The sequence below is a fragment of the Lampris incognitus genome, chromosome 9, assembly GCF_029633865.1.
Source record: "Lampris incognitus isolate fLamInc1 chromosome 9, fLamInc1.hap2, whole genome shotgun sequence".
NCBI classification, from domain to species: domain Eukaryota; kingdom Metazoa; phylum Chordata; class Actinopteri; order Lampriformes; family Lampridae; genus Lampris; species Lampris incognitus.
Genome location: NC_079219.1, coordinates 59,762,669 through 59,775,062, shown reverse-complemented (window position 1 = coordinate 59,775,062; position 12,394 = coordinate 59,762,669). Strand labels below are relative to the sequence as shown.

Here is a 12,394-nt window from a genome sequence, read left to right as displayed (position 1 = left end):
AGTGTCAGTTCTACCCAACACGGGGCTCGCCAGTTTGAATCCCCGTGTTACCTTCGGCTTGATCAGGCGTCCCTACAGACACAATTGGCCGTGTCTGCGGGTGGGAAGCCGGATGTGGGATGTGTTGTGGTCGCTGCAATAGCGCCTCCTCTGGTCGGTCAGGGCGCCTGTTCAGGGAGGGGGGACTGGGGGGAATAGCGTGATCCTCCCACGCACTACGTCCCCCTGGTGAAACTCCTCACTGTCAGCTGAAAAGAAGCGGCTGGTGACTCCACATGTAAGGGAGGAGGCATGTGGTAGTCTGCAGCCCTCCCCGGATCGGCAGAGGGGGTGGAGCAGAGACCGGGACGGCTCAGTAAAGTGGGGTAATTGGATGGGTACAATTGAGGAGAAAAAGGGGGGGGGGAATGCCATTTCATTTCACGTTATGGCTTCATCAATCAACCATGTAACCTACGCTACACTCGGGCTGGAAATTTTGGTCAATACCCCGACAATACCCCAATTTTGTACACGATAATACCCCGATTTTGGTGTGAAACCTCTTTCACACCAATGTCGAGGTATAGTCCTGGGTTTCATATCCTGGGATTGTTGATAGCCCCCCTTTCAGATCACCAAGTCGGTTCCTGATGTTTTTCCTCCCGCTCACACATACTGGGATAGGGAGGAATATCTGGCCACTGGCAAACAAAGTCTTGGTCTTACGTATGTATACCAGTACCTCTACTGGCGGTCCGAGCAAACCCCGGGATCTGCTTGGATCTAAAGAGTCCCATTTTCATCAGTTTCATAATGTCAGGACTCAAGATGGAGCCTCGAATTTCAGGAATGTAAAAGCACGGATGTGATTCTTTTCTGATATTTTTCATAAAAAAACAGCAACTTACAGAAACCTGGACAAAGTTCCAGTCTCTTGACAGACACCTGGCGTTGTCTCCCATCAGGTCTGGGATGATGTCCAACTCCTGTGAGATGGAGGAACCTTATGTTAGAAAAAAGCACCTTCTTCTGGTTAGTCTTGAGGTTAAACGAGGGGGTCAAAAGACAGAGGGTCCTGATGCGTCTGATGCCCAGTGTCTCGGTAACTTTGGTGCTAGAGGGTCAAACGCCTTTTGGTTCTCGTTCTTTCCACTTACTCAGTCATTGAACCCCACAGAACACCCACCTGCCTTCCTGTCATGGATCTTTTTCTTTTTCTTTCTTTTTTTTTGGGGGGGGTCCCCTTTTTATCCCCAGTTGTACTTGGTCAATTACCCCACTCGTTCGAGCCATCCTGGTTGCTGCTCCACCCCCCCTGCTGATCCAGGGAGGGCTGCAGACTACCACATGCCTCCTCTGATACATGTGGAGTCACCAGCCACTTCTTTTCACCTGACAGTGAGGAGTTTCACCTGGGGGACGTAGCGTGTGGGAGGATCACGCTATTCCCCCCAGTTCCCCCTGAACAGGCGCCCCGACTGACCAGAGGAGGTGCTAGTGCAGCGACCAGGACACATACCCACATCCGGCTCCCCACCCGCAGACACAGCCAATTGTGTCTGTAGGGACGCCCGAGCAAGCCGGAGGTAACACAGGGATTTGCACTGCCGATCCCTGTATTGGTAGGTAACAGAATAGACCGCTAAACTACCCAGAAGCCCTCATGAATCATTTTCCGATTAGAAAACAGGGATGAAAAATAGCAACACTTGTCCAGCAGTTATGGCGGCAAACGTACGACCAAGAGGCTTCTTCCTCCCCGCTGCAATCAGAGGCTCGTTAAGACAAACGGCAGCCATGATGAAAAATACACAGCAGGAAACCACTTTTTACTTCTGAACCGACAAGAAACCACTTTTTACTTCTGAACCGACGAGAACCCACTTTTTACTTCTGAACTGACGAGAACCCACTTTTTACTTCTGAACTGACGAGAACCCACTTTTTACTTCTGAACTGACGAGAACCCACTTTTTACTTCTGAACCGACAAGAAACCACTTTCTACTTCTGAACAGACAAGAAACCACTTTTTACTTCTGAACTGACGAGAACCCACTTTTTACTTCTGAACTGACGAGAACCCACCTTTTACTTCTGAACTGACGAGAACCCACCTTTTACTTCTGAACTGACAAGAAACCCCAGGCGTGTATGCTGAGGCCAGGAACAGGGACCCTGTGTGAGCCAAGTCACATTTCATTTCACTGCAAATTGAATCAAAGACCAACTGTACGGCCAAAAGTCGTAAAAGCCTTTTTGCTCAAAGTACAAGGACACTTCAGCTCCGGATCTTTCCGCTGAGCTCTGGCATTGGCACAGGCTGATACGAGGCTGCTGGCCAGCACACCATGTCTGTTTCACTTTTACCTTTGTCTGGCTTGTTTTGCTAGTAATCATTCTCTGGTAATGGTGTTTCTCACACACACACACACACACACACACACACACACACACACACACACACACACACACACAGGAAATGCACATTGAAACAAATGCTCTGACTCTGACGTTCACATCCAGCTGTGTCCCCCCCCCATTAAAACAACAAAACAACATCAAAACAACAACATTATACCATCAAAACAACATTATAACAACAAAGGCAAAGTGGAAAAACAATGTGGCAGTGGGATAAACATGTTTTGTGGCAGTGGGATAAATATGTTTTGGGGGTAAACTGATTTTGAAAGATAAGTGCTTATGGCTTACGGCTTGGAAGTGAAACCATTTATTTAGTTGAAAATGTAGACTTGCAGGATTTGCAGAACCCTGACACGATTTAAAGCAGGTGGGACCCAGACCAGAAGTATTATTTAGATGTACGTGTGACATGATTTAAAGCGGGTGGGACCCAGACCAGAAGTATTATTTAGATGTACGTGTGACATGATTTAAAGCGGGTGGGACCCAGACCAGAAGTATTATTTAGATGTACGTGTGACATGATTTAAAGCAGGTGGGACCCAGACCAGAAGTATTATTTAGATGTACATGTGACACGATTTAAAGCGGGTGGGACCCAGGCCAGAAGTATTATTTAGATGTACATGTGACACGATTTAAAGCAGGTGGGACCCAGACCAGAAGTATTATTTAGATGTACATGTGACATGATTTAAAGCGGGTGGGACCCAGACCAGAAGTATTATTTAGATGTACATGTGACATGATTTAAAGCTGGTGGGACCCAGGCCAGAAGTATTATTTAGATGTACATGTGACATGATTTAAAGCAGGTGGGACCCAGACCAGAAGTATTATTTAGATGTACATGTGACATGATTTAAAGCGGGTGGGACCCAGACCAGAAGTATTATTTAGATGTACGTGTGACATGATTTAAAGCGGGTGGGACCCAGACCAGAAGTATTATTTAGATGTACATGTGACATGATTTAAAGCGGGTGGGACCCAGACCAGAAGTATTATTTAGATGTACATGTGACATGATTTAAAGCGGGTGGGACCCAGACCAGAAGTATTATTTAGATGTACGTGTGACATGATTTAAAGCGGGTGGGACCCAGGCCAGAAGTATTATTTAGATGTACATGTGACACGATTTAAAGCGGGTGGGACCCAGGCCAGAAGTATTATTTAGATGTACATGTGACATGATTTAAAGCAGGTGGGACCCAGACCAGAAGTATTATTTAGATGTACATGTGACACGATTTAAAGCAGGTGGGACCCAGACCAGAAGTATTATTTAGATGTACATGTGACACGATTTAAAGCGGGTGGGACCCAGACCAGAAGTATTATTTAGATGTACATGTGACATGATTTAAAGCAGGTGGGACCCAGACCAGAAGTATTATTTAGATGTACATGTGACACGATTTAAAGCGGGTGGGACCCACACCAGAAGTATTATTTAGATGTACATGTGACATGATTTAAAGCGGGTGGGACCCAGACCAGAAGTATTATTTAGATGTACATGTGACATGATTTAAAGCAGGTGGGACCCACACCAGAAGTATTATTTAGATGTACATGTGACATGATTTAAAGCAGGTGGGACCCAGACCAGAAGTATTATTTAGATGTACGTGTGACATGATTTAAAGCAGGTGGGACCCAGACCAGAAGTATTATTTAGATGTACGTGTGACACGATTTAAAGCAGGTGGGACCCAGACCAGAAGTATTATTTAGATGTACATGTGACACGATTTAAAGCGGGTGGGACCCAGGCCAGAAGTATTATTTAGATGTACATGTGACACGATTTAAAGCAGGTGGGACCCAGACCAGAAGTATTATTTAGATGTACATGTGACATGATTTAAAGCAGGTGGGACCCAGACCAGAAGTATTATTTAGATGTACATGTGACATGATTTAAAGCGGGTGGGACCCAGACCAGAAGTATTATTTAGATGTACGTGTGACATGATTTAAAGCGGGTGGGACCCAGACCAGAAGTATTATTTAGATGTACATGTGACATGATTTAAAGCGGGTGGGACCCAGACCAGAAGTATTATTTAGATGTACATGTGACACGATTTAAAGCGGGTGGGACCCAGACCAGAAGTATTATTTAGATGTACATGTGACACGATTTAAAGCAGGTGGGACCCAGACCAGAAGTATTATTTAGATGTACATGTGACACGATTTAAAGCAGGTGGGACCCAGGCCAGAAGTATTATTTAGATGTACGTGTGACATGATTTAAAGCGGGTGGGACCCAGACCAGAAGTATTATTTAGATGTACATGTGACATGATTTAAAGCGGGTGGGACCCACACCAGAAGTATTATTTAGATGTACATGTGACATGATTTAAAGCAGGTGGGACCCAGACCAGAAGTATTATTTAGATGTACGTGTGACATGATTTAAAGCGGGTGGGACCCAGACCAGAAGTATTATTTAGATGTACATGTGACATGATTTAAAGCGGGTGGGACCCAGGCCAGAAGTATTATTTAGATGTACATGTGACATGATTTAAAGCGGGTGGGACCCAGACCAGAAGTATTATTTAGATGTACATGTGACATGATTTAAAGCGGGTGGGACCCAGACCAGAAGTATTATTTAGATGTACGTGTGACATGATTTAAAGCGGGTGGGACCCAGACCAGAAGTATTATTTAGATGTACATGTGACATGATTTAAAGCGGGTGGGACCCAGACCAGAAGTATTATTTAGATGTACATGTGACACGATTTAAAGCGGGTGGGACCCAGACCAGAAGTATTATTTAGATGTACATGTGACACGATTTAAAGCAGGTGGGACCCAGACCAGAAGTATTATTTAGATGTACATGTGACATGATTTAAAGCAGGTGGGACCCAGACCAGAAGTATTATTTAGATGTACATGTGACACGATTTAAAGCGGGTGGGACCCAGACCAGAAGTATTATTTAGATGTACATGTGACATGATTTAAAGCAGGTGGGACCCAGACCAGAAGTATTATTTAGATGTACATGTGACACGATTTAAAGCGGGTGGGACCCAGACCAGAAGTATTATTTAGATGTACATGTGACACGATTTAAAGCAGGTGGGACCCAGACCAGAAGTATTATTTAGATGTACATGTGACATGATTTAAAGCAGGTGGGACCCAGACCAGAAGTATTATTTAGATGTACATGTGACACGATTTAAAGCGGGTGGGACCCAGACCAGAAGTATTATTTAGATGTACATGTGACATGATTTAAAGCAGGTGGGACCCAGACCAGAAGTATTATTTAGATGTACATGTGACACGATTTAAAGCGGGTGGGACCCAGACCAGAAGTATTATTTAGAGTTACATGTGGCCTGCAGGGTCCAGCAGCCATGATAGCAGCAGCAGCAGTAACACTACGGAGGGATGAAGCTGCAACTGAACACACTGAGATGTGTTGGGCCATCAGGAAAGGTAAAAAACATCAGTTCAGAATAAGTAATCTAAAAATACTGTAATGTCATTAATGTAATTACTTTAACGAAAAATCATACAAGGAAAACTAGGAAATTTTCCTACTCGTTTCATTTCAATTTCCACAGGTCAAATTCAAAAAGCCACATCAAGCACATTATGTGAGTACCTTTTTCTACATGTCTACCTATACTAATATATATTCTACCTATACTAATATATATACTACCTATACTAATATATATAATGTACTACCTATGCTAATATATATAATATACTACTTATACTAATATATATATACACACACACATACACTACTCATATAGAATATACTACCTATACGAATATATAATATACAACCCATATATAATATACTACCTATACTAATATATATATATATACATACACGAACACACACACACACACACACACACACACACACACACACACACACACACACACACACTTTTTTCCTGTATCTGTGTTAAGATATATATATACACACACACACACACACACACACACACACACACACACACACACACACACACACACACACACACACACACACGCCTTCACCCGAAACGAGTAAAACACAAGAACACAAGTTAATACAAAGATAGTAATGATTTACTATCGCTATATTCAAATGTGAGGCTGCACCCTAGATGACGACACTATTTGGTGCTCTATAGTGTCCTTAGATGATGACACTATTTGGTGCTCTATAGTGCCCCTAGATGACGACACTATTTGGTGCTCTATAGTGTCCCTAGATGACGACACTATGTGGTGCTCTATAGTGTCCCTAGATGATGACACTATGTGGTGCTCTATAGTGTCCCTAGATGATGACACTATGTGGTGCTCTATAGTGCCCCTAGATGACGACACTATTTGGTGCTCTATAGTGTCCCTAGATGACGACACTATGTGGTGCCCTATAGTGTCCCTAGATGACGACACTATGTGGTGCCCTATAGTGCCCCTAGATGACGACACTATTTGGTGCTCTATAGTGTCCCTAGATGACGACACTATTTGGTGCTCTATAGTGTCCCTATATGATGACACTATGTGGTGCTCTATAGTGTCCCTAGATGACGACACTATGTGGTGCTCTATAGTGTCCCTAGATGATGGCACTATTTGGTGCTCTATAGTGCCCCTAGATGACGACACTATTTGGTGCTCTATAGTGTCCCTAGATGACGACACTATTTGGTGCTCTATAGTGTCCCTAAATGACGACACTATGTGGTGCTCTATAGTGCCCCTAGATGATGACACTATTTGGTGCTCTATAGTGCCCCTAGATGACGACACTATTTGGTGCTCTATAGTGCCCCTAGATGACGACACTATGTGGTGCTCTATAGTGTCCCAAGATGACGACATTATGTGGTGCTCTATAGTGTCCCAAGATGACGACACTATGTGGTGCTCTATAGTGTCCCTATATGATGACACTATGTGGTGCTCTGTAGTGTCCCTAGATGCCGACACTATGTGGTGCTCTATAGTGTCCCTAGATGACGACACTATGTGGTGCTCTATAGTGCCCCTAGATGACGACACTATGTGGTGCTCTATAGTGTCCCTAGATGACGACACTATGTGGTGCTCTATAGTGTCCCTAGATGACGACACTATGTGGTGCTCTATAGTGTCCCTAGATGACGACATTATGTGGTGCTCTATAGTGTCCCTAGATGATGACACTATGTGGTGCTCTATAGTGTCCCTAGATGATGACACTATGTGGTGCTCTATAGTGTCCCTAGATGACGACACCATGTGGTGCTCCATAGTGTCCCTAGATGATGACACTATGTGGTGCTCTATACTGCCCCTAGATGACGACACTATTTGGTGCTCTATAGTGTCCCTAGATGACGACACTATGTGGTGCCCTATAGTGTCCCTAGATGACGACACTATGTGGTGCCCTATAGTGCCCCTAGATGACGACACTATGTGGTGCTCTATAGTGTCCCTAGATGATGACACTATTTGGTGCTCTATAGTGTCCCTAGATGACGACACTATGTGGTGCTCTATAGTGTCCCTAAATGACGACACTATGTGGTGCTCTATAGTGCCCCTAGATGATGACACTATTTGGTGCTCTATAGTGCCCCTAGATGACGACACTATTTGGTGCTCTATAGTGCCCCTAGATGACGACACTATGTGGTGCTCTATAGTGTCCCAAGATGACGACATTATGTGGTGCTCTATAGTGTCCCAAGATGACGACACTATGTGGTGCTCTATAGTGCCCCTTGGCAAGATTTTCTGTTGTTCGGTGGCACAGCGTAGCTGAGATGACCGCAGAAGAATCCTGTTGCTTTTTGCCAGAACTATTGCTGAGTTGACAAACAGAGCTGCCGGTTGCCGGAACCGCTGCCAAGTTGACTGAGCAGAGCCACCATGGTTTACCCTTCCGGGTACTGACAGCTAGGTAGACTGTGCCCGGGGATTTGAATTCAGAGTTACCTTCTCCTAGCCCTTGCCTAAAGAGGCATCAACCCACAAGGCAGCAGGTGGATTTGAAATCAGAGTTCCCTTCTCCTATCCCAATGTGTTGGCTGGACTGGGCACCATGGGAAGTACCATACAGGCATGCAGGAGGACCAGATCTATCAGTAGGGATGTCGTCCTTAGCCAAAGGGCCCTTGCTGAGGTAAGGTGCTACCCCTCTGCAGCTGCAGTTGCAGTTTAGCGTTTTATATATATATATATATATATAAAACATATACTACCTATACTACTACTACTTTCGGCTGCTCCCGTTAGGGGTCGCCACAGCGGATCATCCGTTTCCATTTCTTCCCGTCTTCTGCGTATATATACTACCTATACTAATATATATAATATGCAAGCCTCGGCATTTTCAGTTTTTATTTTTCAAAGCCATCCAGCATGTCGAATTTCGCCACAAGAGGACACTGTTACATAACCTCACACGAATAGGAACAACGTTTTGATCCGTGGAAACATAAAATCCGGGTGAAAATCAGTTTAAACCGATCTGCTCCTTTTAAAAAAATCTGGGTATTTTTCGGTGAAAATCGGTAAAAACCGAAAACGCTGAGCCTTGATAATATAGTACCCATACTAATATATATACTACCTATACTAATATATATAATATACTACTTGACACCTGATGATTGCTTATGACATGAAACAGGCTTGTACTGTCTCATAAAGAATTTACTTGACTCACTGGATTATTTTGCTCCTTATTTGTTCAGCACTTTCCCTAACCCAGCCACTGAGGATAGACAAGCCAGTCCATTCTTAGTGCCGGTCCCAAGCCCGGACAAATGGGGAGGGTTGCATCAGGAAGGGCATCCCGCATAAAATCTTTGCCAAATCAAATATGCGGATCATAAATAAGATTTCCATACCAGATCAGTCGAGGCCCGGGTGACCAATGACTGCCACCGGTACTGTTAACCAGCAGGGTGCCGGTGGAAAATATGCTACTGTTGGGCGAAGGAGAGGGGTAAGGCATGTCCAGAGGCAGCTAGAGAGGAGGAAGGGTAGGAGTGTGGAGGTGAGAGTAGCAACTTTGAATGTTGGCACTATGACTGGTAAAGGGAGAGAGCTGGCTGACATGATGGAAAGAAGAAAGGTAGGTATACTGTGTGTGCAAGAGACCAGGTGGAAGGGGAGTAAGGCCAGGAGTATCGGAGGTGGGTTCAAACTCTTCTACCATGGTGTGAAGGGGAGGAGAAATGGGGTAGGGGTAATTCTGAAGGAAGAGGATGTCAAGAGTGTGCTGGAGGTGAAGAGAGTGTCAGACAGAGTGATGAGTATGAAGCTGGAAATCGAAGGTGTGTTGACGAATGTTATCAGCGCATATGCCCTGCAAGTTGGGTGTGAGATGGATGAAAAAGAAGAATTCTGGAGTAAGTTGGACGACGTGGTGGAGAGGGAACCCAAGGAGGAGAGAGTGGTGATTGGAGCGGACTTCAATGGGCATGTTGGTGAAGGGAACAGAGGTGATGGGTAGGTATGGAGTCAAGGAGAGAAATGTGGAAGGACAGATGGTGGTGGATTTTGTGAAAAGGATGGAAATGGCTGTGGTGAATACATATTTCAAGAAGAGGGAGGAACACAGGGTGACGTACAAGAGTGCAGGAAAGTGCACACAGGTGGACTATATCTTATGTAGAAGGCGCGATCGAAAAGGAGACTGCAAGGTGGTGATGGGGGAGAATGTAGCTAGGCAGCATCGGATGGTGGTCTGTCGGATGACTTTGGAGACCAAGAAGAGGAAGCGAGTGAAGACACAGCCGAAGATCAAATGGTGGAAGTTGAAGAAGGGATTATATTAGAGGGACAGCTCAAGTTGGACAGTTTGGAGACAAAGCAAGAAAGGCAAGATTGAGATGGTTTGGACATGTGTGGAGGAGAGATGCTGGGTATATTGGGACAAGGATGCTCAATATGGAGCTGCCAGGGAAGAGGAAAAGAGGAAGACCAAAGAGGAGGTTTATGGATGCGGTGAGGGAGGACATGCAGGTGGCTGGTGTGACAGAGGACGACGCAGAGGACAGGAAGAGATGGAAATGGATGATCCACTGTGGCGACCCCTAACGGGAGCAGCCGAAAACAGTAGTAGTAGATTTGTTCAGTACTTTCCCTACTGTTGAGTGTTTGTTTTAACAAAGTTATAATATACTACCTATACTAATATATATATGTATGTGTGTGTGTGTGTGTATGTATATATAAAATATACTAATCTATACATATATACACACACACACACTAATATACATACCTATACTAATATATAGAATATACTACCTACACCTATACTACTATTTTATTCACGTGACATTGGCAAACCATTGGGAAACTTTAACTGTGGCTCAGAGGTTTGTGTACTTCCAAAGTATCTGGTAACCATTCAGGTTCCTCTCAATCCCAGATACAATTTTCCATGATAACAGTAAATGTTATTGCAGAATGTAGGAATCCATCTGCACCTGCGGGGCTCGTGGGTAAAAAAGCCAGTTTTCTTTCATGGTTGCAATTTAGCAGCTCTTCTTTCTCTGTTCAAATGACAAGACTCTCTTCTGGGTTGCAGTTAATCGTAAAAAATAAGCCTCTAGAAGCAGATACATGTGTCTGAGGGTCTTGCTTTCATCAGGGCTCTATATGAGGACGTTATCATATATCAAGTTCAAAGCAGCAGTGATAAGGGAGAATATGCTAAGGAGCCAATTTGGCCTATCTTTCCCCGAACCTCCCTTGAAGTGCATGAAGAGCATTTATATTACATATTTATATCTTCATGTGCTCATAAAGCATGTGCTTGTCCAGGCCTGGTCTTTGTTCACCACACGCTGCAGCCAAAGTCTGGATAAATGATGCCTGGTAATTACCGGACTGGGGCAAGAGTGGGACACGGATTGGAAAAACAGGCTTATCACAGGATTCATCCATCGACTGCACTGCTAATTAAAACAACGCACACATACTTTCCTGCAGCATGAGGCTGAAAAGAAGAGCTGGACTGGGATGATCTTTGCTGAATACTGTCACGTTAACCACAACACATGTATACAGACAACCAAACATGAAAACTCCTTTTTCAGTACGTATAAAACATTCAAACAACAGTGAGAGGTTAGCATGCGGAGACAACAAGATATACTAACAATCTGATCTTCTAAAACTAATGAAGGTTTCATTGATAAAACTTAACTTTAAGGGCTGGGAATCCTGCAAGGTACCAGAACAGCTCATCTAGGAAGCTGTCTGAACTGGTTTCTCCTTCTAAAAAAATAAACAAATGAATCTGAGATCATAATGTTCCATAAGCTGCTTTTTATATTGCTTGAAATTCTGCATTAATTGTCAGATAACTTGAAGTTTTCATATGACAGCATGTCTCTGTAATTTTTTCACCTCATCTCTCAGAATCTCCTCATCAGATTCTGTAACACACCGCCAGACTCACATCCACACCCAGATCTTGCAGTCCTGCTCGGCTCAGGCACCTCTGACACCGGCTTATCTCTGTATTAGATTCACTTAGTGGTACCGGGACAAAACTAATACCTCAGCTTCCTTCTCTTTCCCTCCCCTTTCATCTCCCTTTTTCTTGCCTCCATCCCTCCTCCCTTATGAGGGCTGCGGTAAGAGGGATGTATCTGGTCCCAGGCACATGCACACCAGAAAAACACAGCCCCACTATGGCCACCTGAGCATGGGCAGGACAGATATGAAAACCAGATATGAAAACAGTTTCTTTCCACGGGCCGTCATTCAAATGAACGCTTAACACTGTCAAATACATCCAACTATGTTGTATACACTGTACTGTACATGTTGTATATACTGTGCTGTACACTGTACGTATACTGGTACACTCTGTCATGTACATCTACCCCAGGCATGTTTGTCAGTAAGCTGCTAACATGTATTTCAGCATCTCTGATATATTCTCTGCACCATTCACTTTATCAGCTCTTATTTCTCCTGTA

The 12,394-nt window shown here is 44.1% G+C and overlaps 1 protein-coding gene across 3 annotated transcripts in view; it reads right to left on the bottom strand.

Annotated features, from left to right (window-relative positions):
- crppa (CDP-L-ribitol pyrophosphorylase A) overlaps nt 1–12,394 on the bottom strand; it is a 66,966-nt gene that overhangs the window by 40,710 nt on the left and 13,862 nt on the right. For all 3 annotated transcript variants that reach the window (XM_056286781.1, XM_056286783.1, XM_056286782.1), the window contains exon 7: nt 891–968. In XM_056286781.1, coding sequence (XP_056142756.1) covers nt 891–968 — 78 coding nt within the window. The remainder of the gene's footprint in view (nt 1–890; nt 969–12,394) is intronic.